The sequence below is a fragment of the Bipolaris oryzae genome (assembly GCF_000523455.1).
Source record: "Bipolaris oryzae ATCC 44560 unplaced genomic scaffold scaffold_84, whole genome shotgun sequence".
Taxonomy (NCBI): domain Eukaryota; kingdom Fungi; phylum Ascomycota; class Dothideomycetes; order Pleosporales; family Pleosporaceae; genus Bipolaris; species Bipolaris oryzae.
Genome location: NW_006911360.1, coordinates 53426 through 80612, shown reverse-complemented (window position 1 = coordinate 80612; position 27187 = coordinate 53426). Strand labels below are relative to the sequence as shown.

At 51.6% G+C, this 27187-nt stretch overlaps 13 protein-coding genes across 13 annotated transcripts; 6 read left to right on the top strand and 7 right to left on the bottom strand.

The window, feature by feature from the left end:
* Positions 1–248: 248 nt before the first annotated feature.
* COCMIDRAFT_37644 (uncharacterized protein) lies at positions 249–4718 on the bottom strand (the record flags this gene model as incomplete). Its single annotated transcript, XM_007690750.1, has 9 exons — positions 249–1385; positions 1435–1970; positions 2252–2253; positions 2515–3145; positions 3195–3211; positions 3258–3388; positions 3436–4028; positions 4080–4605; positions 4677–4718. 9 exons carry the CDS (start codon positions 4716–4718, stop codon positions 249–251), a joined length of 3615 nt encoding a protein of 1204 aa, XP_007688940.1.
* Positions 4719–5135: 417 nt separating this feature from the next.
* Positions 5136–5906, top strand: COCMIDRAFT_97974 (uncharacterized protein; the record flags this gene model as incomplete). Its single annotated transcript, XM_007690768.1, has 3 exons — positions 5136–5384; positions 5451–5669; positions 5730–5906. The coding sequence occupies 3 exons, from the start codon at positions 5136–5138 to the stop codon at positions 5904–5906; spliced, it is 645 nt and encodes a 214-aa protein (XP_007688958.1).
* A 78-nt stretch (positions 5907–5984) lies between these two features.
* Positions 5985–7476, bottom strand: COCMIDRAFT_6159 (uncharacterized protein; the record flags this gene model as incomplete). The annotated part of the gene is made up of 2 exons (XM_007690729.1): positions 5985–6784; positions 6837–7476. 2 exons carry the CDS (start codon positions 7474–7476, stop codon positions 5985–5987), a joined length of 1440 nt encoding a protein of 479 aa, XP_007688919.1.
* A 219-nt stretch (positions 7477–7695) lies between these two features.
* On the top strand, positions 7696–8430 carry COCMIDRAFT_6158 (uncharacterized protein; the record flags this gene model as incomplete). The annotated part of the gene is made up of 2 exons (XM_007690728.1): positions 7696–7829; positions 7884–8430. 2 exons carry the CDS (start codon positions 7696–7698, stop codon positions 8428–8430), a joined length of 681 nt encoding a protein of 226 aa, XP_007688918.1.
* A 1854-nt stretch (positions 8431–10284) lies between these two features.
* COCMIDRAFT_6157 (uncharacterized protein) lies at positions 10285–12030 on the top strand (the record flags this gene model as incomplete). The annotated part of the gene is made up of 5 exons (XM_007690727.1): positions 10285–10431; positions 10491–10808; positions 10867–11073; positions 11132–11639; positions 11687–12030. 5 exons carry the CDS (start codon positions 10285–10287, stop codon positions 12028–12030), a joined length of 1524 nt encoding a protein of 507 aa, XP_007688917.1.
* Positions 12031–12326: 296 nt separating this feature from the next.
* COCMIDRAFT_97965 (uncharacterized protein) lies at positions 12327–14324 on the bottom strand (the record flags this gene model as incomplete). Its single annotated transcript, XM_007690767.1, has 5 exons — positions 12327–12545; positions 12628–13128; positions 13193–13712; positions 13773–14055; positions 14111–14324. The coding sequence occupies 5 exons, from the start codon at positions 14322–14324 to the stop codon at positions 12327–12329; spliced, it is 1737 nt and encodes a 578-aa protein (XP_007688957.1).
* Positions 14325–15870: 1546 nt separating this feature from the next.
* COCMIDRAFT_37638 (uncharacterized protein) lies at positions 15871–17096 on the bottom strand (the record flags this gene model as incomplete). The annotated part of the gene is made up of 5 exons (XM_007690749.1): positions 15871–16026; positions 16229–16234; positions 16384–16543; positions 16860–16931; positions 17032–17096. The coding sequence occupies 5 exons, from the start codon at positions 17094–17096 to the stop codon at positions 15871–15873; spliced, it is 459 nt and encodes a 152-aa protein (XP_007688939.1).
* A 998-nt stretch (positions 17097–18094) lies between these two features.
* COCMIDRAFT_97981 (uncharacterized protein) lies at positions 18095–18577 on the bottom strand (the record flags this gene model as incomplete). The annotated part of the gene is made up of 1 exon (XM_007690766.1): positions 18095–18577. The coding sequence occupies one exon, from the start codon at positions 18575–18577 to the stop codon at positions 18095–18097; it is 483 nt and encodes a 160-aa protein (XP_007688956.1).
* A 1194-nt stretch (positions 18578–19771) lies between these two features.
* Positions 19772–20998, top strand: COCMIDRAFT_97955 (uncharacterized protein; the record flags this gene model as incomplete). Its single annotated transcript, XM_007690765.1, has 1 exon — positions 19772–20998. The coding sequence occupies one exon, from the start codon at positions 19772–19774 to the stop codon at positions 20996–20998; it is 1227 nt and encodes a 408-aa protein (XP_007688955.1).
* Positions 20999–21406: 408 nt separating this feature from the next.
* COCMIDRAFT_27157 (uncharacterized protein) lies at positions 21407–23013 on the top strand (the record flags this gene model as incomplete). Its single annotated transcript, XM_007690738.1, has 4 exons — positions 21407–21427; positions 21505–21687; positions 21769–22714; positions 22778–23013. 4 exons carry the CDS (start codon positions 21407–21409, stop codon positions 23011–23013), a joined length of 1386 nt encoding a protein of 461 aa, XP_007688928.1.
* A 189-nt stretch (positions 23014–23202) lies between these two features.
* On the bottom strand, positions 23203–23802 carry COCMIDRAFT_97907 (uncharacterized protein; the record flags this gene model as incomplete). Its single annotated transcript, XM_007690764.1, has 1 exon — positions 23203–23802. The coding sequence occupies one exon, from the start codon at positions 23800–23802 to the stop codon at positions 23203–23205; it is 600 nt and encodes a 199-aa protein (XP_007688954.1).
* Positions 23803–24136: 334 nt separating this feature from the next.
* Positions 24137–24636, top strand: COCMIDRAFT_97949 (uncharacterized protein; the record flags this gene model as incomplete). Its single annotated transcript, XM_007690763.1, has 2 exons — positions 24137–24234; positions 24306–24636. 2 exons carry the CDS (start codon positions 24137–24139, stop codon positions 24634–24636), a joined length of 429 nt encoding a protein of 142 aa, XP_007688953.1.
* A 502-nt stretch (positions 24637–25138) lies between these two features.
* On the bottom strand, positions 25139–25999 carry COCMIDRAFT_97994 (uncharacterized protein; the record flags this gene model as incomplete). The annotated part of the gene is made up of 2 exons (XM_007690762.1): positions 25139–25524; positions 25570–25999. The coding sequence occupies 2 exons, from the start codon at positions 25997–25999 to the stop codon at positions 25139–25141; spliced, it is 816 nt and encodes a 271-aa protein (XP_007688952.1).
* Between the last annotated feature and the right edge of the window lie 1188 nt (positions 26000–27187).

Sequence of the window (27187 nt, the reverse complement as noted above, 5' to 3'; positions counted from 1 at the left end):
CGGCTACTCATTCTTGACCATGACTTCATCTTGTTCTTCTAATTTCTTCATCCTTCATTAAACTGCTATTATGATATACTAGAGTCTAGACAGTACGTCTTTGAAAAGTCTAAATGTGCCCATGTCCGCGATTACCGCACCTCGTTGAATGGCTAAATGGAGAAAAACAAGACATTCATGTCATTACACCGCCCCATTGTTGCAGACCCCACCATTTTCCCCTAGACCCCAGGTTCGAGAAGAATTAGTTACAACTGACCATGCCTCCTCTCCCACTCAACAACGGCAGGAGCAAGAGGGCGCGAGAACAAACTCGAGTAATCAGTCCCGATGATATCCTTGCTACCTCCAATGTTCCTAATCTTGAACTCACGGACAAATGCAACAAGAATAGTCTGGAGTTGGAGGTAGGCAAACTGCTCGCCGATACACCGGTGCCTTCCGGCGCCGAAGGGGAGATATGGCGACTTGGTGCCCTTGGACACGACACCCCAGCCATAATCAATCTTCTCGTCATCGTCATCGTCATCCGCGTTTTGGCTGTCCTGCTCGGCGTCCCATCGGTGTGGGTCCCAGACTGAGGGGTTGACAAAGTGAGTGTCGAGTTGAGCAGAGAAGCCCGGCGAAGACATGAGATGGTGAGAAGTAGGGATAACGTAGTTTGTTCCATCAGCGACAAGAGGCTGCTTGACTTTGCGCATAATGGAGTGGATCGGAGCGTGAAGACGAAGGGTTTCCTTGACTACTTGGGCGTGGAGAGGCAGCTTGTCGAGATCCTCATACGTCAGAGTAGGCAGATCTTGACCCATGACCGCCTTTTGCTCTGCAAGAAGCTCCTCTACAATTTCGGGATTCTGTGCCAAGCGAAGCAGGATCCAGGAAATGGTCGAAGAGGATGAGTGTTGACCAGCCATGAGCAGAGCAATCATGATTCCGGCAATCTCGTGTTCAGGAACCTGTGTGCCGTCCTTGTACTTGCAGTCCATCAGATGCCAGATCATGTCATGAGAGTCCTTCTTGGCGTTGCCCGATCTCCGCTTGCGAACCAGCTCAGAGTAAAGCTGGATCATGGTCTCGCGCGCATTGTCACGGGCACGGTTGTGGGGGAGTGGAGCCCAGGAAAGCATAAAGTTGATGGGCGAGAAGCCCATGTCGAGGTCGTGGTACAGTTCGGCAAACTTGGAGTCGAACGAGCGGCGGATTTCCTCGCCCTGGAGCGATCGGGAGGCGGTGTAGATGGTGAGTTCAGCCATGACCTTGGGAACGTTGAAAGTGCCCTTTTGTCCCTTGAACGCCTTGTGGCGCTTGAAGAAGTCTTCGCATTCTTGTGTGATGAGGGTTACGTAGGAACGGAGAGCCTCTTGCGTCAGGCCAAACTTGACAAACTGTGTGGTGTAAGTAGGTGGCAGAGAGTGTAGGCAAGATGTGGCATACCTTCTTTTGCTCCATGAGCTTCGAGTTGGGACAGTCGTAGACGACATCCTTGCCGAACACGGGGGTCGTGAGGGGAGAGTAGATCTCCTCGGCATTGACGTCCTTGATCTTTCCGTTGAGGATAAAGTTGTTGCCAGTCGTGTCGAGGCAGACGGTCATCTTGCGACCGAGGAGGATAAAGGTGAAGACGGGGCCATATTTCTTGTAGTTGGCGAAGAAGAAGGAATAGGGATCCATGCCATACCAGACCGTGTTGCCGATAATGGGCACCCAGTGGAAGACGAGGGGCGGCTCATTGGGGTTCTTGAACAGAAGCTGCTTGAGGACATTGAGGACAATGGCGACGAGGATAAAGGAGGCGAAGCCGGCAGCGACCACGACGGGCGTGGACGAGTTTGAGGTGAAGTCGGCGAGCGGGCCGGCAATGGTGGCAAAGACACCCATTGTGCACAGCAAGAAGCAACGACGAGAGAAGCAAAGGGTGGGTGAAGAGTCAAGGTGGACGGGGGCAGCGTCAACAATAAATTTGGTGGACACTGGGGATGGCGCAGGGGCACGTCGGTCCAATGGCGCGGCCGGCTGCCTCTGTCGTACAGAGCGGTCTGTTAGTGGACGTAGACCGAGTGGGCCTTGCCTTCTTGGCAGGGACCGGCTTCTGGAGCGCACCTACTGCTTACCTGTTGCTATGCCTATTCCTCCTAGCGGGCCGGCAGCGACAACATGGCAATGCAATGGCACCATTGACGGGCCAGCGTCGTATCATTGGCCTAGCCTGCATCCACACACACATCACCACACCTCACCTCACCTCACCCACGACTTACCGCGGACACGCCTGAGAACTTGTATGTATGCATTACGCTATGCTTGGGTCATGCCAGGCCCGTTGTTCTTGTTGTTCTTGTTGTTGTTGTTATACATGCCCGTCTCGACTCTTGTGCCTGTGCCTGTGTCCGCCCGCCCATAACGCCCAGGTACGCCCAACCCTCTGCAAATCAGAAAGCACCATCTGTCTATTGCTACCCCTTGGTCTCCTTGCTCTCGCCAGACAAAAGGCCCTGGTCCGCTGGATAGCGAGACCCGTCGTCTTCTTCAGAGTACAGAGTCTGGTCGCCCTTGCCGCCCATTTCTACAAACTCTTCAGGGTGCCGCTGTGCAGCCGGCTGTTCCTCTGCAACTGCATGTGGCTTGGCTTTGGCCTTTTTGCCTTTACTCTCTACCCCGTTCTTCTCGTACACCTTGACTGGATCCTGTCCCTCGGTACCTTGAATGACACGCGTTACCTTGACATCATTGATACTGCTCAGCATGGTGCGCTCCCGTTGTACCTTACGCTTTGAAAAGTCTAGTTTGGAAATTGCGCCCGTCAGCCCGTCAGTGCTATCGTTCACGTTGATCTTGCCCTGCGTAGTCCACGGATGCTCCAGGCACTCGTCAACCGTGATGCGTTGCTCCACGTCGACGGTGAGCATGCGGTCGATGAGATCTAGTGCTGGGTCGCCTACAGAGTCCCAATATGGCGACGGATAGTCAAACCGCCCCATCTTGATCTGCTGAGACAATGTGTACGGGTTCTCGGCACTGTACAGCTCGTCTGAGAAGGGAGGGAAACCGCACAGGCATATGTACAAAACGACCCCCAGTGACCATACATCGACAGCACGTGTGTACCGGCGATGGTTTGAGTTTTCTAGAATTTCAGGCGCAACATCTGCCATTGTTAGCATCGGCCTGATGGCAGGCAAATCAGAACAACATACATGATGGAGTACCACACCTGCCTGCATTAGTGACCAACTCGAATACAACCCAAGTCAACTTACAGCGTAGTGGTGAACGACTCTTCACCAATGATTTTGGCAAGACCAAAGTCGGCCAGCTTGACAGACAGCTCCTTGTCGGTGAGCAGGATATTCTCAGGCTTGATATCTCGATGCACAATGTTGCGTTCATGCTGTTGCGTGTCAGAACAGAACAGGGTGCGAGAATGCCATGGCTTACCAGGTACTTAACCGCCTGAAACAATTGCACAAAGACCTTGCGAGCCTCATCCTCGGTCAACCTTTGCTTCATCACAATCCAGTTGAATAATTCGCCCTCCGTCGCCAGCTCAAGAACAAGGTAGACTCCATCGTCTTCGTCAAATGTGTCCTTGAGACAAAGAAGCGCTGGGTGGCTAACGCTCATGAGCACGGCAATCTCCTGCTGCAAGCCCTCCACCTTTGATTTTTCTCCCGGGCCGCTGCGCTTCTCAAACTTCTTGACTGCATGCCGTATGCCTGTTGACTTTTCTGCGCAGAGGTAGACGGATGCAAAATGGCCCTTGCCCAGTTGTTCTTGTATGGTGTACTGCTGTCGGAACCGGTGTGTGTTGCGCTTGAGCGGGTATCTGAATATGTACCGGGCTTCGTCGAGGATGGCGATTTCGTCGCCCTCGCGCAGTTCGCGTCGCTTGTTCCGCCCGACAAACGTGTCGTTGACAAAGGTTCCATTGCCCGACAAGTCCTCGAGTACCGCAACGACGTCGCCCCCTTTTTTCTCGGTGAACAATAGGCAGTGGCGGTTGGAAACGGTTGGTGAGTTTAGCACCTTGTCTTGGGCATGTCAGAAGAAGCTTGCTACGCATTGCACCGTGGCAGACTTACCGCACTCTCGGTGGCGGCCTATGAGATATCCGCCCGCGGGAACACCGCGCTCTTGCTTGTCCTTCTCGTAATGCTCTTCCTGGCCTTTGTACTCGCCTTTGCTTACGTGCTCCTTGCCATTGGTCTGTCCGACGATTGTGCTGGGAACTGGACAGGCCTGTCTCCGGCGCAAAACCATTACATCGCCAGCACTGCCGTCCATGGGCACCAGGTAGCCCCACACCTCTTCGCCCTCCTCATCCTCGACTGCATATGTCCGGTTTTCAGGTGGGTAGACGAACTGCGAAAAGGGCTGTGTATCCGAGGGCGGCGGCGACGACAGGCCACCGCGTGCAGCCTGGCTGGGACCACGGGTCGAAGGGGGGCTCTGGGTTCCTTCCTTGTGGTCCTGCGAAGGGTCGCCGGTGGATTCCTTGTTGGTGACGGGCGAGGGCAGAGGGCCCTGCTTTAGACGACTAGCATTTGCAGGAGGCGAAAGGCGCGAGTGGCGGGTCCTCTTGGGCTCGACTTGCTCGCCTTGAGACAGCTGTCGCGATTGCAGTGTTAGCAATCAATCTGCCCGTGGCCAGTGCATCATCTGGAGCAATGGGGACATACGCGACCTCGCTTGAGCTGGCTTTTCTCTGTTTGCGCCGGCATGCTGACCAAGAGGGATAGTGAGTGAGGTGAGTGGGTGGGTCGAGGCAGCGACGGTCAATGCAGGCGGCTCAGACGACGGCGTCTAGGATGGCATGGTGGAGCAGATGGGTTGTCTGGTGGAAGCGAGTAGGACGGCGGAGAGTTGGGGCTGCTAGGCTACTACACTGAGGCCGCCGACTAGCCTCGACTGTTCGCATATGCTGGCCTTGCTCCAGGCAGCCGAGCCCTGGCTAAGACGAATAAGTAAGTATGCTAGGCTTATTGTAGCATCTCGGGACGCGACAGGGGCTGGCCTCACTGGCCCGGCCAGCTTCCCCGCTGCGACATCAACCTCGATGCTACGATACTTGCACTACTCGTACATACTACACACCTACAGTACACATCGCCCCCGTCGACAGTCAGCTGCATCACACCATGCCAGTGGCCTTTCCCTGCCTTGGCGAAGCAGAGTTTGAACAGGGCTGTGTCCGTCTGCTCGAGCGGTTCCAGTGCGTGCGCAGCATGCAGACCGAGTGGCTCTCTGCGGAGAAGATGCACCGACATGGCACCGTTATGCTGCGGATCACCAAGCCCCTCACGCGGGCGTCGCCCTCTAGCAACGCCTCCGTGCAAGACGCAGACGAGATGCTAGACGAGCTTGGTGATTTGGTACAAGACGACGAGGTGGGTTGCTTGCCGTTGGGGGGGCAGTAGGGCTGATAGAGCAGGCCACTGATTGACATGGCATAGGAGGCTCTGAACGAGACTGCAGTGCCCCCGGCAATCGTCGTCTACGATGCTGTGCTCTCTCCAGTCTACCAAGTTCCAGTGCTGTACTTTGGCATACACGACCCGCTGCATCGCTATCCCCCCACAATGACAACTCTGTACGACCATCTTGTCGTGCCGCACTTCAGGCCCCAGACACAAGACACCAACACGGGCGTCATTGGAGGTGTCTCCATGGCTGTATGGCTAGACATCAACATTCAACAAGAAAGAAAAAATACCAGAACTCACATTTGCTAGGAACATCCAATTACTAACACGCCGGTATTCTTCATCCATCCGTGCCAGACTGCCCAGGTCATGCAAGCTAGCCTGCACGAGGACACGACGGCAGAAGCCTATCTCATGGCCTGGATTGGCGCACTAGGCAAACCCGTGGGTTTAAACATACCTCTGGTCCTTGCCCAACAACTGTAATTGATTCACGTGATGCGTCAACGCGCGCTTGCCATTGCGAGTAGTAGATGATTTACAGTAACATGTATAGTACAGCAACTACAGCCGCATCCGCACACTGGCCCTCTCCAGCTCCCCAATGTTGCCCATGCCTGCCAAGCTCCACTTCTCCGTCACGAAGCCCTCGTCGACTCGATGCCTCAGCATGCCGCTCTCGGCATAGTACTCCATGATCGATCGCGCCTCCTCCTTGCTTAGCCCGCCAACCTCAATGATATTGAACTCTGGTGAGTTGTCGTACAGGCCCTTGAGAGCCTCCATGACACGAGCGTCCACGCTCTTGTACGGATTCCATTGTGGAACCTGGTCGGCCGACACTTTACGAGCCTTAGCTACTTGGATGCAAAAATCTAGACCGGAAGACGTAGGAGAGTTCGATTGTGATGTTGCGCCCAAAACTACTCCGCCATTGGCGAATTTCTTTTGCCCGGACAGGTGGTCGACGAAGTGGCGCACCAGTGTCAAATCATGGGCATGGATGGGCTTCACTTGGGCAGACATGTATTCGGAATGGCGCATGATGTGTGATAGTCCGTCGAGAGCAAGTAGGATTGGAGGGCGCCCCGGCAATGAAAGCTCGTTCCACAGGGCTACGAAGACTGGCCATGAGACCTCGGGATTGGCTACGCCGAGCGCGACTAGCTCTTTCAACGTTGCCTTTGCAGCGAGCGGGAGAGGAAGGTCGGGTTTTGTACTGAGCTTGGTGGCTTGAAGGAAGGCACCGTTTGCTTTGAGCATCTGCTGGAGAAGGTTGGCTGTATATGTATCCTGGGTATATTGCAGCGGTTCTGATTCGGGGAGAGGAGCATATTCCGTGTGAGCGTTGACAAGGTCTTGCGCTGGGTCATGTCAGTGAACTTATGTTTCCCGAGTCTTCAATGACACACATACCTTCTGGGAGATTGATCACGAACCAGTCGCGCAAGAAGGCCATGGCCAGACCCTGAAGTAGCAGAGTACTCTTCCCACTCATTCTCTCACCACACAGTATCCTCCGCAGAGTCTTCCTTTGTCCGGCTGCCGAGTCTTCTACGTCCTTGAATAGCTTCGCTAGCTGAATTGCTTCCTTTCGCATCAACACGGCGGGCCGGCGGAAGAGGCTCCATCCTTGGGACGTCTTGAAAGCCTCGACGGCTCTCAGCGCATCCACGACATTTTCCTGTGGCAGGCCCATGACCTTGCCCTCATTCTTGTCGCTGAGCACATTGTCCTTGGTCAGGTCTTGCAGCGAAGACACTTCAAGGGCATTGTCGTTGCTCAGCACAATGCGCTTTCGTTGAGCCTTTCTTTCGCCCTGGGCTGGTCTCTTTCCCGTATCACCTGCGCTAGGCGCCTTCTTGCCCTTTTTGGTGTTGAGGGACTTGACACCCTTCTTGGGAGCAGCCGCCATGCCCTTCTTCTTGGCCACGGCGGCATATCGCATCGACGACGTGGAAAAGCAGGCTACATGTGGGCGCAGCAGGCGGGGCACGGCGGGTGTGGCATCAATCGACAGCCGCGAAAAGCTGCGCAGACATGTTGAAGGAGGCATGGCAGGCCAATGACGCTCAGGCCCTCCGCAATGGGCGACTTGTGTGGTGCTGAAGATTGAATTCTGTGATGTGATGCCCGCACGCTCGGAGGTCCGCCGCATGTGCACGGGCCTTCGAATTCCAAAAATTATTCTGACCTCTCTGCCTGGGGCGCAATACTGACTTTTTGCGCATCTCACGGCAAGACAAGACTCGACACACAAATAAATTCAACGACCATGTCAGACACAGAAATGGGCGGCGGTTTCGCATTGGGCGTCACATCACCCACGCAATCACAGCTCGCCGACGAAATTAACGGAGGCGCCATGGACGTCAACTCGGTCGCAGACTCGACCATCTCAAGCCGACTGTAAGCTGTGCATTTCCCCTTCTTGCAAGCCCACTCTTTGCTAACCCGAACCAGCCCTATTACCATCGATAAGCCCACACCCTTTACATTTGACCTGGGAAACCTGCTCGCAAACGACCCCAACCCTATCCCTGTCGGCGCCGACGAAGAAGCGCTCAAAGCCACTGCCCGCGATGCCGCCCAAGCACTCATCAACCAGCTCCTGTCTACCTGCCAGGTCAAGTCCACCTCGGAAGGCGTGCATCTGGTCCTTCCCGCGCCAACCACGCCTCTCCCTCGTGAGAAGCCTATTCCCTCCGCCAAGGAGCCCACCAAATGGGAGAAGTTTGCCGCCAAGAAGGGCATCAAGAAGCAGAAGCGCGACAGCAACCTGGTCTACGACGAGACCAAGGGCGAGTGGGTTCCCAAATGGGGCTACAAGGGCAAGAATAAGGATGGGGAGAATGACTGGTTGGTCGAGGTTGACGAGAAGAAGGAGCGCGCGACGGGCGAGGCGCATGACCAGAGGGCGGACAACCGCCAAGAGAGGAAGGAGAGGATTCGAAGGAATCTGAGGAAGCAAAAAGCCAACGAGATCAAAGCTCGCAAGACTGTTGTTTGAGCTGCACCGGTTGTCCTTTTCTACGCGAGCATCCTTTCTACCACAACTTGCATTTGGGCGGCGTTTATCACGATATCAAAATCCAGTACTTTAGGGCTACAAAATTCGAATACCTGCCCCTTGTGTTGCTTGGAATACCATCGTGTGATGCACGAGGCTCTTATTGAGTGTCAATCATCACGACTGGTACCCTACACTACCTCTCGCACCCTCAATTGAAGTCAATCGGCCAATATGGAACCAAAATTACATAAACCGACACCACTGGTACGCGTCCTATGAATTTCGACCCAAGAAGGATCTTCAAGCAAAAACCTACCATTTTCCCATACCAGAGTCGCTGTTCCCATACATTCAAACTACCAAAAAGCTCCACATGGCCACTGCACCTTGCAGCCGTAGAACAGCCTCTTGCCCTGACGCCTTTTGCACCTCGATGCTCGACGCATGATACTAACTTGCAGACGCGATATTCAAACCCAGAGCGAAATCTCAAGAGGAAGAGTCACCCCAAAATCCTGTCAGTTTTTTTCTCTCTCGAGTGGTGATCAATAGCGCAGGGAAGGAGAACGAGGCTTTTTATATCAAAGCAAATATGAATCATCGCCACCCTGGAGCTTACCCCCCATTTCTGCGATCACTACAAGTAATTGACTACCCTTGTACCCAACCTACTATAAGCGATTTCAAGTGAGGTCAGCTCCTATCCAGATGTTAAGCGTGCCGAAGATCAATTGCTACTAATTATTCAAGCCTGGCGTTGCTACGTTGCGGCAGTGACGCTGGAATCACCCGTATCAGGACTCTTGTAGAGTATATATACATTGTTGGATGTTGATGCAAACTCCCGAATTATTCGCCTTGTTAATGTCGAGACTTTCCGTCTCTTCGCAGTTCCTGTGTGCGTTGCTGGCCTCAACCATCTCATTAGCTGGAAGAGAAATGACCATCGACATTGAATGGAGAAGAGAAAGATTAAGTTTTTGATCGTTCTAAAGCCACTAGCAACGCGTTTCTGCAATTACATAACGATTTCATGGATTTGAGAGCGAACGTAATTGAAAGTACTTAGTTGGGTTAAATCAAGTTGCGTGCAGTGCAATATAGAAACACGACGGATAAACTCGATGACCCCGCGCAATCATGCATGAGATGGTGTATCAAGCATTGCCGTGGCAGATACCCGTAATGTTTTTCCTTAGCGTATACGTAAGTAGTAAGATAATCATGTCGGCGTCAAGCGCAATGCTTGTGCAAGCTTGTTTAGCCACGCAGTCCCACCACCCCGCATCTCTAGTTTGCAATCACGCCGTATCCTTTCTGAACTTCTACACTCCTGTTAAGGTGGCTCTGCTCCCAGCATTTAGCTTCGTTGAGAATAACTTGTTATCGGCGTCAGATATATGTGTGGACATTGTCTCGAGTACGTGACAGGGAGGGGGTTAAGAACAACCTATGGCATCGGAACGGTGCGGTAGTAAGAGATCGTCACGTCACTGGCTAGCCCTGGTGGGGTCTTGTCCCTTTCAAAACCCCACAGCGGTTAATTCTTATCAGCGTCATAGGATGAAAGACGGCCGAGTGAGGGGACCAGACGCTAGACGTGGCCAGATATCCATGGAACGATGACACCCCAGCTCATTCCCGACGCTTGGATGGGGTCAACATGCACAGTGATGTGCTTAAGAATGACTGTTTTCGCAGTTGGGCGCAAGCAAAAGCCCAGGTACAAAGTATTCCATTCCTTGTTTCGGGAAGCAAATACTCCCTTGAAGTTTCGACACAAGTTCATTTCGGCGTAAGCGCATTGTTCATTTGGTCACACGGCATAGCACAACACAACCAGTTGGTATAATGGCTTCTGCAGCTGAACATACAAGCGAGATACCGATGGAAAAAGGAAGTAGTGAGGCGCATATCGAGTCCACCAAACATGTCCATACTATTGAGAATCTTCCGAATCCAGATGCTGGCCTTAATGAAGAGGAGCGCGCTATTCACGTACAGTCCCTCCCTAATATATTCTCATCCTCTACCGCAAACATTTAACCTTTTCTCAGGACAAGAAGCTAATTCGAAAAATCGACCTGCATCTCATCCCCTGGCTCTCCTTTCTGTACCTGATCTCTTTTCTCGATCGCACAAATATTGGCAATGCAAAAGTCGACGGCCTACAGCAGGATCTAGGCATGACTGACAGCCAATACAATAACAGTCTCACCATTTTCTTTGTCAGCTATTCGGTATTCGAGCCACTTACTAATGTTCTACTGAAGAAAATGAGGCCAAGTGTGTTTTTGCCTATCATCATGCTTTGGTGGGGCTTATGCATGACTTGTATGGGACTGGTTCACAACTATGCAGGGCTTATGACAGCTGTAGGTGGCGTCGTAGTGCTAGTAGATCGATACTCTGAGCTCTGCTGACGGTGCATAGCGATGGTGGCTGGGTGTAGCGGAAGCCGGACTATTCCCTGGCGTTAACTACTACCTTAGCTGTTGGTATAGGCGTTCAGAGTTCGGCGTACGTGCTGCCGTGTTCTTCTCAGCAGCAGCGCTTGCTGGCAGCTTTGGGGGGCTTCTAGCTGCAGGCATTGCTCAGATGGATGGTGTTGGGGGGAAACCCGGTTGGGCATGGATATTTGTAAGGCAAAGCAGTAATGACACAATGTTCATGGTCGGAGTACACTAACTGGACAAAGATACTTGAAGGCCTTGCCACAATCTTGGTAGGGGTGGCTTCATACTGGATGGTCCATGATTTTCCAGCCGAAGCCACATTCCTCAGTCCCGACGATCGAGCCCGCGTCCTACGACGCCTCCGTGCCGACCAGCAGGCGTCGTCGAGCTATGAAGAATTCCAGGCGAAGTATTTCTGGCAATCGGTCAAAGATTGGAAAACACTGGCCTTTGCTGTCATTTACATGGGAGCTGACGGCTCACTGTACGCATTCAGTCTGTTCTTACCATCTATCATTGCAGGCTTGGGCTACAAGTCTACAACAGCCAACCTGCTCTCCGTGCCTCCATACGCAGTTGCTGCCATGGTAACAGTGTTAGTCGGGTATATTGCAGACCGTACTCAACAGCGAGGCTACTGCAACATATTTATATCCATTTTTGGCATTGTAGGATTCGCCATGCTAATTGCATCTGGAAATCCACATGTACAGTATGCAGGTACCTTTTTAGGCGCCATTGGCATTTATCGTGCGTAAAACTTAGGGTACAAGCAGACTCATGCTAACACTCGCCAGCCACAATCGCAAACACAATTTCCTGGTGCGCTAATAACGTCGAAGGCGTGTACAAACGGGGCGTCACTCTTGGTTTTGTAATTGGATGGGGCAACATTAATGGTGTCGTATCATCGAACATATACCGCAGCAAAGATAAACCGAGGTACTTTCTTGGCCACGGTGTAGTGCTAGCCTACCTTACGCTGTGGCTCTTATTCGGGAGCATCGTTACGCGTTTCTTATTATCTTGGGAAAATAAGAAGAGGAGACAAGGGCGTAGGGATCACTGGATTGAGGGGAAGAGCGAGAGGGAGTTGGTGGAGATGGGGGATCAGAGGTCAGATTTCTTGTACACATTGTAAAGTGGAGGCTCCCACGTTTCTCGGCGAGTAGGAGGACCGTCTTACATCGCGCCAGTGATTGTGCAAGGAGAATTCGGAAGTATCCTGTCTAGTATTTCATAGCATACCTGTGCTTATCATTCATTCATTTCTTACTCATAGTGATTGCTCAATACATGTGATATACAGTAAAATCCTCTCCAATGCAACGCTAGGATATCAGACAAATGCAACGCTTGATGGAAGCAACAATCCCTCCACGAATAAAGAAGCCACTAGCCTAATTATGGCCTATGTGTGCATCTAAGCAAAGAAGGTCATACAATTAAAAAGTGTAAGTTTCCCAGTTTGCTCAAAACCGAAGGGAAGGTCATTTCCAGACGGACCAGACAGTCATTTGCAATCTTACTCATGTTTTCCAGCCCCCGTAGCGCACTATAAAGTGCAGTTTGTAGTTCAAAGACGGGGTCAAGATATGAGTGGGAGCACAGGAAGTCGATGCAATGATAGAGGAGGATTGGGATGAATGGATGGACCTGAGACACTTGTTAGCTACTGGTTCTAGATGCCGATCCCACAAAATATTAAAACACTAAATGGGTGAGGAATATGTAGTACCTGGAAAAAGCTCAGTTCCGACAACTCCTTGGAGAGAGCAGTCATTCGTTGGGCGGCGGGAAGGACCATATGAGTTAGCTTCCCAATAGCGTCTTGGTGTGTGTTTATTTCGGACTGGGTCAGGGATGTTTGCATCGTCTTGTACATTGTTATGATGGCTGCTTGGGTCGTCATGTGTGTGAGGAGCGGCAGGGAGTCGAGGTGCAGATTTGCGCAATGGTCTTGTAGCGACAGACGCTCCAAGTTCATAGCGATGCTGGTTTCGAGGCGTTGGTGGCGCGTCCAAAAGTCGAGACTAGATGCACCTTGGGCTTCTTGCTCAACTATGCTACGTTGGTAGTGGGATAAGCTTTGGTTACATAGGATGGCCTGTCGGATGGACTCGGTAAAACTGGACGGTGCTTGGGGTTCGTCATCGGGCCGAGCTTGTGATGGTAACGGCATGACGATTGGGTCGTTGTTCTGGAAATTTGCTTCGGGCATTGGCAGTCGTGTTAATATCTAGTTACTTGGTTAGGTCCATGATTACACTCTTGGGTTTTGTGAAGAACAGGGTAGCACCCACTATATGCTGGTTGAAGGTCAGCGGGAGCTGGTCCATGAGACTGACAAAGCAATCAATCACAAAGAGCATCCAAAAAGTTCTTCTTCGTTCCTCGATTTCAGTTGCTGTTAGCGATGAATTGACAGAAAGCTCGTCACGCCCATCAACCGTGTGAAGCTTTTGCAGTATCGCGGACCGAAAAAGCTTGCCCGCACTCATCCATCCTTGTCTATAGTTGACATGCATTAACTCGTAGATAAAAAGCAGTGTACATGCTTGAAGATGCTCCACCCGAATGTAGTCATCCATTGATGGATCCATCTCGAGGCTATCCAGGATTCTTCTTGCGTTTGCATACAGTTCGTCTTGAACATGCTGAAACTGGCTCGAGGTCGACGCGGCTACTGTCCACATTGTATACCGTAGACCAGAGAATGCCGTCACATTGTTGTCCATGCTGGTTTGCCTCGCTCTGTCGAAGTAGTGTCGCTTGTTAAGAATTGGACAAAAGTTATGCGCTCGATCAAAGTAAAGATGGTCACTAGTCATTCGGCCGAAAGTTAGTCGTGTAATACTATCACGTAATGGTTGGGACACGAACAGGTCATGTTTGATGACATCCGAGATTTGTCCCATAGTGGGATTTTCAATTAATGGCGCAGGTATTGGGAAGTACTCGATTGCGGAACTGTCGGATGAGCTGTTGGCTGAGCTCTCTTGCACTTCGTTGAAGACATCAAGAGCGAGCCATTCATTAGTCGGCGGCTCTATCGATGACGGGTAGGGCATGTTTGTATCTTGAAGAGCTTGAAGGTCGTCTTCAGTATGTTCGCCCAGGGTCTGATCGCCCAGAGTCTGATCGCCCAGACGCCGTTCTAGCGCCACTAGTAGTAGTAGGCTTGTCAGCATCCGGAAATAGGAATGAATGAACACACTTACTTATACGCAACTGTAACGCTCGCAGATGACCTTTTTTTGGACCGCGAGGCTGTTTAGTTGTTGTTCGATTGCACACAACGCCAGAGTCTCGACACAATCCGCACTGCGGCTGCTCTCGGTCGCAGCGAAGCTTTCGTCTACGACATTCATCGCAAGCCAAGCCAGCCTGTTGGCGAGGACGAGGAGTGGTGGGACTTTGCTGGGAAGGATACATGATTGTTCTTTCGTCACAAAGACTGTGAGACTAGAAAAATACAAGTAGACATTTAGTTGTACAATCGAAATAGTACTGGTAGGATATGGACTTATATTCACAAAGGAGAAAGGCTGCTTCGCGGTTCAACGATTGACATACATTATAGTGGGTAACGGCGACAATGCGGGGGAACTATGGTATCGCGACAATATGTATCTACATGTTGCCAGGGTGAGTTTGGTATAACAGGGTCCCGGGGCTGAGTTGCAGGGAGACCTGGTTGCCGGCACTTGCGTAGGATGATGCAGGACCGGTAGCGAATGAGCGAAACCAGACGATGATAGGTAACTATTGTACCGGAGGAGGGGACGGCCTGACAGTGGGTCGTCAGAATTCGGTTGACCTTCCGGGCGAGGCACAGGCGTCGGCGACTTGAGGCCCTAGTTCATAACCGTTAGTGTTTTGTAGCCCCACAACCCGTCGTGTTGCAACGTGGGATCAATCCTATATCAACTCATTTTTACTCGCCCTCAACGCAGTATCTTGCATTACCCTCCAGGGTTTGCCTAATCTAATATACAGGGCTACCTCAGATTAGCCAAGACACTCGCTAGTCTTACCCGTTATACTAATTTTTTCTAGGCCTAAGAAATGCAAAGCAGGCGGCGCCTTTGTTTCTCCATCGGAGTTTGCGAGATTAACGGGACATATAAAATCTCGATCTGACATACATATTCTCGATCGCCTGCATATCCATCCGGTCTTCCCTAGCCGTTGTCAGCATCGGACCAAGAAGCAAGGACGACGAGTATGAGCAGTTTTGTGATGTCGAAAATACTACTGGAGTGAACACAACGGAAGAGACATCTGGAGCAGGGTGAAGAGAGTTTGAGTCTATTGAGAAAAGTGGCGAGGTTGCTAACGAGGCTTCTAGAAAAAAGCAAGACCCGACACAAGTCGAAATGCAAAAGAAAAGTGTAAAGCCTGGCACCTTGCTCAAACCAAGATGTACTGTTGGCTAGTTACGGAACCGGAAACAATCAATTAAGTGGGGGCCCCACCTACGCTCTTTTGCTGAAGCATTATTACTACCCCAAGTTTAGGCCCTACCGCATCAAGTTAGCTGAGTTCGGATGATTTAGTCGTGTCCGAGTCTAGGTAGGTCAGGGCGCATGATATACCAAGCAGGGTTTAGGCTAACGACGAGGCACTATGCTCAGCTCTAGATTCTTTGCATTAGTTAAGCATCTGCGGCCTACTAGCCGGTCATTTGGGTGCTCACAGCTCGCTTTACTCTAGGCGAAACACGAAATCGCATATTCATACGACTATCTCAGTCTTGGTCTGCCTCAGACGACGACTTTGGCCTCAGAGTGACCTGGAACGACATCAGAGTCACCGTAAATCAATTAAAACGCATCACAGTGGGTTTCGGAACGCAAAGTGGATACTGTTAAACAACAACGAATGTCTTGAAGAACAACGATAAGTATAGGTCTGGTGCTGTCCTAGATGATTACAGCAATGTTTCCAGCCCATTCAAGCCCAACACCTGATCTCTACACTACTCCTCCTCCTCCTCCTTCTTCTTCTTCTTCTTCTTCTTCCCTGTGTTGGTATATGACGGACACAAGTTCCTGCAGTCGACGCTGCTTTGGGAGTAAACCCTCTTGTTTGCAACAACAGACTCAGTGCCGTTGATTTCGCCCTTGGCGAACTCCTATTCGGCGATACAAAGCTTGATCTCTTGGGCTGACCCTTCAGGGTGTTTCCCCGACTGGTAGAGATTATTGATATGTATGTAAGACAGGACTGCTAGGGTTCTTTATGCCTCTGATGCTTTTTCTGACGACTCGCTTTGTTTGCCACACCAGCAATTATCCCGATGCCACTGACGCTCAGTGCAGGAATCAGCCAGTTACTTTGACCTGCTAGAGCAGTAGACTTGGATTTTGTTTCAAATTTGCGCTTATCCTGCCAACCTTGGCTAGACCGTCGCACGTGAGTTCAACTGCTACAATGTTTTTATACTAACCGAGCAACTCTATCATTCCAAGCAGGTGCCGAGACCTGAGACAAGAGCAGGAAAGTTGTACAGGATAAGGAGAATTGGCGATGCATCCACAAGATCTTGAAAGTATGCCACAATATTATCTTGGCGCATGCGAAGCCAAGGTATGAAGGCACAAGGGGCAAGGTAGTAAGTACGGCATACTCGGTTCCCTTGCTTCCATAGTCTGGCGAATTCTTGAAAAGCATGGCCCTTGAATTACCTCAACCAAGGCACGTGGAGTTAGGGTGGGAAAGAGCACGACGCAGAGTGAGCGCATGCTGGACGACGCCAACGCCGCGGACCTGTTCGTCACGTCCGTGCCGTGAATGTAGAGATGCGCCTCTGTCGCAGTGATGCGGTTGTATATCCGACAGCAGCTATTCGCCGTTACAGACGATGTAAGTACAACTATTAGTACTCGGCAGCTTTGGGCATCCGCCGACAACCTATCGTGTCTCGGCTGCGCTAGTAAACATGTTGGTCCGCCCGCTCAACCCCACGTGATGAGCATTGCAATTTCAATCATTCTCAGGACTCGGCCGGTTGCGATGTTCACCTTTGTCCCGATCGCGCTACCCGGCCCCGTGTGTTGTCGAGGCGGGTTCCACGGGAAAGCCGGCAAGCTAACCAGGCCATTTACCCCGGGTTTCTACAGACTGTATCTACTGCTACTTCCGCTTGCCTTCTTCCTCGAACATCCCTTGACCTTGACACGAAGTACATTCCAGGAAACCCATGTCTGTGAGAATTTTGCCCGTCCCACTAATGAGCTGCGACTTGGCATAAAGTCCACGAGGTCCTTTCCTAGCCCCTTAGGCTATAGTAATTCCGGTCTTGAGGCCTTCAGCGGGAGTAGAGTTCGATATATGCGGCTCGATCCGTAGTGTTTGATCTTGATGTCATGGGCGATAAATCGGTAAGCTGGACGCTATCGTTCTCAGGGGAACGGATATCGATCGGGTTGGAAACGTGGAACAATTGTTACGATTCACCTTCCTCAGATTCACGTCGGCAGCTACTGATGAGCAACAAATATCATGAGAATGATAATTAAAACGGGATAAAAGTAAGGCACATACATGATTAAGAACTCTTCTCTACCTTCAATATTGTAGCATCGTCATACACGTCATACTCCACGCAATGCTACTATTTCTTTCTGTGGAAAAGACCATTTGTGTCAGTGAAACGGTAACTCAGGAAAAGAACAAAGTACATTCAATCTTGACATATGCATCCAACATGCCCACTAGCTTGAGCTTTATTCTCACTAGATATTTAGACCTCATGGAATGGTGTGAGGAATAGTGTCGTTAGGGTAACCTTAACGTATACATTGTCTCGCAGCAATCACAAGTGTCGTACAAGGAGTCTATCATGTTGTTGAACGATGACAGGAGCAGAAATAAGAGCAGGGGTAGGAGCAGGGGTAGGGAGCAGGGTCAGGGCTAAAGAAGGTTTGCCTCAAAATCAAATTCAGTTGGATTTGCAAACGCAAGGACCGTGGCTATCATGAGTTTTGAGTAGGACATTCAGGTCGAAATGCTCTAGCACTTGACGGCACATGCAGTCTTCATGTTCAGCGTGTAGTAGCAAGGATGAATGAAGCACGCAGGTTTTGATGAACATCCAAAAAGAAGAACGGGTATCAATTTATAGCCAAGAGAAATTCGTCCACTTTGCGCATGTTGTACGATACAACACCATAGCAGAGTTTAGACTAGACGTAGCCAGACTAGGCCTTGGTGTAGGCTGGGAGATGCTCAGAGGAGTGCACCTTGGTGGCAGCCCTTCTGGCCATCCTCCTCTCGCGGCGATCCAACTCCCTCGCCACCGCCTTGGCCAACTTCCTCCTCTCCTCTCTCTCCTTCTGCTTCAAGACGTCGTTCTTTCCCTTGCCTGTCCAGACCTTCCTGAACTCCTTGCGAAACTTTTGGCCAAAGGTGATGTGCTTGTCGGCCTCGTCTTCAGCTTGACGCTGCTTGTGCTCCTCCTCATCCTCGGTGTCGTAAAAGTCCGAGTCATCGTCGTTGTTGCCGTCATCGACCAGGCGATTGGTTTCAGAGGACTCGAGGCTGACGGCACGCTGGTTGCGGGCTTTGTCCCAGACCTTTGTGCGCGAGTATGCAATGCAACCGGTGATGCTGAGGACGGTAAGAAAGGGAAAAGAGAGGAAGAGCAGCATCACGATGCCAAAGGCGATGAGGTCTTCGTCCATGATGAGTGCAGTCTCAGAGAGCGAATAAGTGGTGGATTGTGAGAATGAGGCGGGGATGTTGGAGGAGAGGTCAAGGTCAAGGGATGTTGCAATATGTATGTAATGTGATGGATAGTGTTGGGGTGTTGGGTGTTGGGGAAAGGAGAGGCTTGTTGCCACCTTGGCCCCGTGTGGCGCAGCAGCCGTGGCGACCTTCACATGCAATAAATATGCACGTCATTGCCGTGCATGAGTCATGCGCCGCCACCTTGTTTGTTTGTGTAGTGTACATTACTAGTACGTACTTGCGCATGTACTTGTCTAGTGTATATACATACATATGCAGTACACCACAATTCTTCAGTCGCAATCATTACACATAGTGCATGCCGTCCTATCCAGCGACATGCGGCTGTATCGTGATCTACCGATCAGCGGGCATGGGCCTCCGAGTAATTCTGCGCTAACAACACGGCCTAAGAGGCAAGGTTCGGCCATGTCTCCTCAGGGGTCATGCTAATATGGCATTGTTCGCCCCTTTCTGCTATCTAAACAGTACTCGACTCTGCAGCCGCACAGTTGAGTGAACAAAACCGACCACAACATGGTAGTGTGTGGTGCAAACATGCATGCCACGGCTGCCTCTTGTGTTGTTGCTTGGGCCTTCGTTGTCTGCCGTCTCCGTCCCGCGTCACCACCATCCGGCAATCATATCCTTTTCACGGTTCTAGCGCAGCCCGTCGGGCCGTTCCATCTACTGTGCAACTGGCTCTCGGAATACACGGAGTCAATCGTGGTATTCACTCCTATATGATTGCTCGAGCCGAGCTCAATATACCCTCACATACCTAGCACCGTACACAAAACCATCCATTAACATCACTAATGAATCCTCTTAGTTTCTTTGCGAGTGTTTCAACGCCTCTACACAGCGTGCAAAAGTGGGGGTCAAGAGATTATTCCCCGTCCATACGAAAATGCTAAGCAGGGTTGAGGGTATTAATAACATCACATTAGCCCTTTAATCGATTAGATCCGACCCGCACCGTTCGTATTATAAATAATACGAGGTGCATCGTTGTCCCAAGAGGCCCTCCCTACACAGTCTGCATCTGCGTATATGTAGACTTGTCACGTCCTGGAATTCTATTTCCTATTAGCTTCTCCATTGCCTGGTACTAATAACGCCGTCTTTTTTTTACACCAGCATCCATTATGGTGGGAAGCATCAACAGGTTTCTAGCCATTGCAGGCACTGCCTCGGCAGCCGTCTTCGACCTGCCTGTTGTCATTAAGGGCACATATAGCAGTGTCAAGCTCGACATCGGCACGCCCCCGAAAGAACACCAGTTGCTGTTCGATACCGGCTCATCAACCCTCTGGACTGTTAGCACTGACTGTACACAAGACTCGTGCCCAGAAGGAAACACGGGACGATATAAACGACAATACTACAATGCATCGGCATCGTCCACGGCTGTCGATATTGGCATTCCCGCCACGATCCCTTACTTAGGGGGTAACGTTGAGGGCGAAACTTACTACGACGTCTTCAGCGCTCTCGATGGGTCAGTGAAGTGGAATCAGTCATTCATTGCAGTCAATGAGAGTTCATGGCGTTGGATCACTGCAGACGGGTTTCTGGGCCTTGGCTTCTCCACCATCGCAGAACCCAACACGTCGACGCTGGTCGAAACGCTCCTGTGGGATGGCAAGCTAGACAAACCCCGATTCGGCCTATACTATGGCACGAACCTAGGAGACGAGGGCCCTCAGGACGGTGTGCTCAGCGTCGGTGACAGTCACGAGGACAAGTATGTTGATGGCCAGGTGGTTTATGCTCCTCTGCAGAAGGTCAACAACGAATATGATCTATGGCGCACACCGTTGAAGGCTGTCCACCTACTGGTCGCCAAGAACCCGTCCAACCCAAATCACACAGTCGAGACGCACATTGGCAAACTGCCCACGACGCAATTTTCTGGCAATGCTGTCGAGTCAGTCAATATGACTCTGTCAACGTTCGGCCAGGGTCAGGCTGTTTTCGACACGGGAGCTGGTCGCCTTTCCGTGCCGTACGAAATGATCAATTCCCTATACTACAACCTCGGCTGGGATTACGAAAGTCTGCTCAACGGCAAGCAGCGCTTTACCTGCGAGGCCATGAACGCATCCTGGGCTATTTCTCTGGTCCTTGGTGAGGGTGCGCCCGAGAACGATGTCGTGGTCAGTATTCGCGGCGATGAATTCCTCGAGCCTGGAGCTGAATGCATGCCACCGTTTGACCCTTCCGACTCACCTTCATTTGCTCTTGTTGGTGGCACCCTCCTCCAGAGGTACTACACTATATGGGACTTTGGTGCGGACAAGGTGGCTGAGTATATGCCTCGGCTTGGATTTGGAAGACTGAAGAAGGAGTTTGACTGGAAGTACCAGTCGTGAGGGTTGCGTGGGAGGGGGGATTTTATGGCCGATTGTACATGTATATACGTAATATATCAAGATGACATGCAAACGAGGTACTTGGTGCAGTGACGAATATCGTTGTTGCGGGCGCAAAAGCGTGCTGTGTAATAATAACACGAGCGGTAGGCGGGCCAGCCAGTAATGCCAGCAGAGGTGGGCAATACCTTGCTTGGCTGTCAGAGTGAGTTTGTTGATTGTAAGTGTATTTATGTATGTATGTATGTGTGGTGGGGGTAGTCGTGGTGTCAAGGCCAACACGAGTCTTCCTAGGTTACGTCAAGGACCCTGGCGCTAGTCGCTGACGGACGTGCAACCACTGCTTTCTGTCCTCATCTCGCGTGCTCTGTTGTCTGACAACCAAACCCAACAACCTCTCACTTTGCCATGATCCAGGCTCTTCTCCAGGTACGTCTAGCCCTGCAATTGCTGCCTCTGCTCCTAAACCTACCCCCTCTTTCATTCACCACTAACACACACTACAGCGCCTGGCCCGCTGGCTCGACCGGCCGCAATTCCCATGGAAGCGCCTGGTTGTCGGCTTCTCTCTCGCAGAGTTTGCCCTCGAAAACTGGCTTCTCTTCCGCCAGTACCGTGTTCTCCAACGCACTTCTATCCCCAAGGCTCTCGACAAGGAAATTGAAAAGGAAACGTTTGACAAGTCTCAGGTGCGCCTCCCCTCCCTCCCCCACTGATGCCAGACATGACGCCGGTCGCGGTCGCGATATTGATACTGACAACGGCCGCAGCAATACGGTCGCGCCAAAGCAAAGTTCAGCTTCATCTCCGGTGTCTTCAACCAGCTCAAGCATCTAGCCTCTCTCTACTTCAACCTCTACCCGTTTGTCTGGACTGCCGCCGGCACTGTCCTCGCCCGCTATGCGCCTGCCCGCTTCTCGGGCGAGATATCGCAGTCGCTCTTGTTCATGTACATGCTCGGCTGGATCGACTTGATCGCCGGTCTCGGTTTCTCGTACTACCACAGCTTCGTCCTGGAAGAAAAGTTTGGCTTCAATAAGATGACGGTCAAGCTCTGGCTCACGGACATGGTCAAGGGCCAGGCGCTCGCTATTGCATTTGGTATTCCGATTGGAAGCGCCTTCCTGGCCATCATCAACAAGACGGGGCAGGGCTTCTTCTACTACCTGTGGATGTTCATGCTGGTTGTGCAGATTACCGGCATGACCGTCTACCCGATCCTCATTGTGCCCCTGTTCAACAAGCTGGAGCCGCTCAAGCCTGGCAAGCTCAAGGAGTCAGTCGAGGCACTTGCTTCCAAGCTCAACTTTCCTCTTTCGGAGCTGCAGGTCATTGACGGCAGCAAGCGCAGCGCTCATAGCAACGCCTATTTCACGGGCCTGCCCTGGATTGGCAAGAAGAAGATTGTTATCTACGACACATTGCTGGAAAAGAGCACGGAAAAGGAGGTTGAGGCCGTACTAGCACACGAGCTGGGTCACTGGAAGATGAACCACACGTCACGACTTCTCTTTATTAGCCAGGCGCATCTATTCTACATTTTTGCCCTCTTCTCCGTCTTCATCAACAACCGGTCGCTGTACGCAGACTTTGGCTTCCACCGGGAGCAGCCGACCATTGTTGGCTTCATGCTCTTCAACGAGATTCTGTCGCCCACGGACTCGGTCGTCAAGCTTCTCCTCAACATCTGGACCCGTAGCATGGAGTACGAAGCAGGTATGTGGCTCAAACGCTTGCGTCTTCGTGTTTGTGTGTGTGATCAGGACTAATATGAAGCAGATGCTTTTGCTGTCAAACTTGGCTATGCGCGTGAGCTAGGCGCATCGTTGATCAAGTTGCAGATTCAGAACCTGTCGAGCATGGATGCCGACTGGTTCTACTCGAGCTTCCACCACTCGCACCCCATTCTGACGGAGCGTCTCAAGGCTATGAAGTGGACTGGCGAGAAGAAGATTGTGGTTGACAAGGCGGCCGACGAGGACAAGGCTGTAAAGGCAGCGGATCGGGAGCTATAGGGGTTCGTAGGTGGTGGTGATGGTGGTGCATGTGAGTATGAGATGTGGGACAAAAAAGGCCACGGGCGTGTGAAGGCAAGATTGGGTGCGGGCCGTTAGTGTAGTACTAGCATGTAGCTCCAATGCGACGGCGCAAAAGGTGACAGTGCCCTCTTATCTCGGTCGGTCTGTGGTGCCATGGCAAGATGGCTAATCTGACTTTTTTGCCTTTGCCGCATTGTCCCGTTTCCTCTGCAGGTCTCGCTCCTTCTTAGCCTTCTTCCTGGCATCCTTGTCGACTTGTCCATCTGGGGGCGATTGTTGGGTTTGGCCATGGGCCTGGTCCTTCTTCCTTTTCTTGGTGTCGTTGGTCTGCACTGGTGGTTCCTGCCCACCCTCTTGCACGACGTTGGTCCTGTTACCCACATCGCCAATCTCGATGCCGCCTTGCTCTGCCTGGTAGGTGGCCACGTCTTGCCATTCTTGCTCTACGCCTGTGTTTTTGCTGCCCTCGCCATCAGCAGCAGCAGCGTCCAGGGCCTCGGCCTGGGCCTCGAGAGTCGTGTCTGGCTCAAGGTACTCGCCGCGCAAGCCCGCAGCTACACGACGCAGATGGTGCATGAGCAGATTCCCCACTGCGCCGCCCTTTGCGTTGAATGTCACGCCATCGGGGGTGATGAGGGCGTCGGGGTGCAAGTGCGCATGTGTCTCGGAGTTTTGCAGGTACTTTTCTAGCACGGCGGATGCGGCGCTGAGAGATACGGGCGCGCTGGATACCTGGCGGCGGGGTGGGGGCGCCTCGAGCAGCATGGTTGTGAAATCTTATGGAAGAATGAGACAAGTTGGTTATGGTGCAAATATCAATCTTGGGTTGAGTAGTGCATTCAGAAAAGAGTCTTGGGCATGAGCATCTAAGTACATGGGCAGGCAAAGGCGCAACTTTTTGCGCACGGACGCTCGACCCATGTTTTATTAGTTTTGGGTCTGCGGACTGGGGAACGGGGCGCTGCAACCCACGAACCATATACACACACACGCAAGTCAATTGGGGGAGAAAGGAGGGACTGAGAGAGGCAGAGGGATCAAAAAGAACAACGACAAAGTCTTCCAATTGTACAGAAGAAAAGAAGAGAGAGAAGGCGTGATGAACGCTTTCCGGTGCCTGAGGGTTGTTTCAACCAGCTCTTGTGCGCTTCTCAGACCACGCACATCAGGCACAGCAGCAGTAGCAGCAGCACAACAGTATGCGCACACCCTCTTGTATCGCGACATGAACCAGCATCGCTGACTTTTGTTTCTTCTCTTCTCTGCAGCTTATCCACGCCCTTGCAAGCCCGCCAAATATCTCTTCTCTCACCCCGCCGTCCCCTCGTGCCAGTGACATACTCGTCACCGTCAACCTTGGCTCCGCCTGGCACCTCATCCTCTCTCGCCAGTCCGGAAACACTAGACCTTGTGGGCAGAATATCGGCACATCCCGCTCTGGGCAGCACCCAGATCCGCTGCGGACCCCGCGACACGTACAATCCCAGTCATTTGGTGCGCAAGCGCAGGCATGGGTTTTTGAGCCGTCTGCGAACAAAGAAGGGGCGCAAGATGATTATGAGGCGGTTGAAGAAGGGGAGGTGGAATATCAGCCATTGAGAGAGGGCCGAGGACGAGACGGGTGATCAACGTACCAGTGTGCTGGAACTGCTTCTACGAAGCTCTCTACATGGCAAGTGAGACGCTGACGTCCTGCTGCCATGGCCTGGAAACAACATGTACTCATCACACTTGTAATATAAATGCGGCATAGTTCCCTGCACCGACTGTGCCACCGCAATCTAGGATGCAAGCACAAGCTTGTGTTCGTCGATACAAAGACCGCTGTATAGGCTCTTGGACCATCTAGTAGCGCTGTAGGGCAGCATGGCTGCATTGGAACGACAATCCTCCATCTTAGCTATCAAATGAAGGCGCCATTTGTGTATACATGTCTTCTCATGATGTCGTGGAGGCAGGCCTCCAAACTATTTCGTCATGGCAGACTGCGAATGCACCCACACGACTTGAATGCGTTGCCTAGCTGATGATACCACGTGACATTCATGACCACCGAGATACCACGGCTGTTTTTACAGTAATCAGCCCAAGACGACGCACTTCATTCAGGCGTCGCTAGTGCTTCTTCTTGCTTGTTCCTGTTCTTGTCCGCGTCCTTGAGCACTTCCTCCCCACCACGCCCATCCAATGTCTCTGCAAGCTTCGCCTCGTCCTCGATCTTGTCAATCTGCTTCAGTATAAAGGCAATCGTTGCATCCCGTGCCTTGTCCACCCTTCCCAACGCCTCCATACCCATGCGATCATAATCCATTAGCTTCTGAGGCGTTGGCAGCTCCACCCGCCCCTCGCCTTGCAACCTTGCCTTTTTCTCGCTCAGCAGCTTGCGCAATGCAAAGATGTTGTAATCTCTCTCTTGCAAGTTACTAATGAGCTCTTTGCGCCTAGTCTCCTCTTCTTGCTCTTCCTCCTCTTGTACTTTTCCTTGTACTTTCTGCTTCTTGTGGCTGGCAGAACTCGAGGCTGGCTGCGCACTGTCAGACGACGAAGCGCCTGCGACTTTGGCTTTGCGAATCGCCTCCTTGGCACTCGTTTCAATATGCGTGAAGCGAATAGGGCCAATGTTTTGGCCGCCGTACCAGCGCCCAACTACCACGGTCCCGCAAGTCGATGTGTCGCGCAGTACATTGCTGAGCCGTGTTCCAGCCCATTTCTCACCGTCGTCGTCATGCCCCGTATCGTACAGGGTGTGCGACGCGGGCATCAGTGAGATTTGTCGCGAGGGCTTGCGCCATGCCGCGATTCTGTGTGTTGCGCTGCGGAACTCGGGCAGCGCTTGGAGGGCTCTTGCGCTAAGAGAGGGAGAGAAGGCGGCTGTAAAGGACGACGTCTGCTCATGGATTGGAGCTGAAAAGTAGATTTCCAGTGAGGCTGGGGAAGGCGAGTGTTGTCTTTTCCCAGCCATTGTTTCTATCGTGCTATTGATTCCTCATGACTTTGCGGCCAAGGTTCGACGCGTTGACATGGTAGGTTGAGGTTGGAGATACGACAAGGATTAGCGGATACCAGGAAACGCTAGTAAGTAGTCGTACTACTTAATTAAGTAATGCCGGTGCCCAAGGACCGTGTCGACCTTCTGCCTCTTGATCAGACGTCACCTTATCATGTCCGAATATTTCTGCCCAAGCCATCATGGCAAACTACATTGCGTTTATCGATTCATCAAATGTTGGGCATGTGTTGCAATCTTCTGCAAGCTTTAGAATTTGCTTCTCCTTTCCAGCATTCAGACTTGTTTGTCACTAACTAGTATTTGGCGTTTGACTTTGCATCACAGCAGCTGACCAATTCACACCACCATTTCAGGCATCATGAGCAAGTTTTCTTGACTTCTCTCCTGGCACAGGGAATGCCTCAACATCATTGCAGCCTTGAATCTACAAAAACAATCTACCACTGTCAAAGCTCAATTGGGCTTGACATGCGAAGAGGGACATGCTCCCCGTGTGATTTACACAACGGCGCGAAGCAAGACAAACCTGCCATTCGAGTGACCTTATTTGACCAGTACCCTCTGATACGCTTTTATTGCCAGGACTAGATCAAGGGGATCTCTTCTACATAATCTTTCCAGCTGGTCACATTAGTATGGTACTTCCCTAGCGCTTCTCGAACCCGCTTCCTTGTCTTCCTCACCGTTCATGTCAAAATTTCACAACAAACGATAGTGGTGAAAGCATTCATATTTGCTGCTAGTCCCAGAATGACTGCTAGCCCCCATCCTCTCTCACTTCCCAACCTTATAAATACGTCACGCTAAACTCTTCTGGTCGTCTCTTTTCGTGTAACACCCACGTTTTTCGTTGAATTTGCAGCGCCTGATCCACTGAAAGAAGAGAATTGCCATTTTTGGTGCACTCAAGGGTGAATGCGCTTTGACAATCTTGTTTTCACTACTGGCTTCAATTTGCTCACCTCTTGGACCACGCAGCATATTTAACAGCAACATCTCACGGTAAGTTTACTTGAAAAAATCAGTCGTCACATTCTTCTCTCTGCCCAGGCCGAAACCTTGTGGACTCGAAGCAATTCTCCCGCCTCTAGCGTCGGAGATGGTTTCGCTTTGCTAACGTTGGCGTTGTAGGTAGCTCAC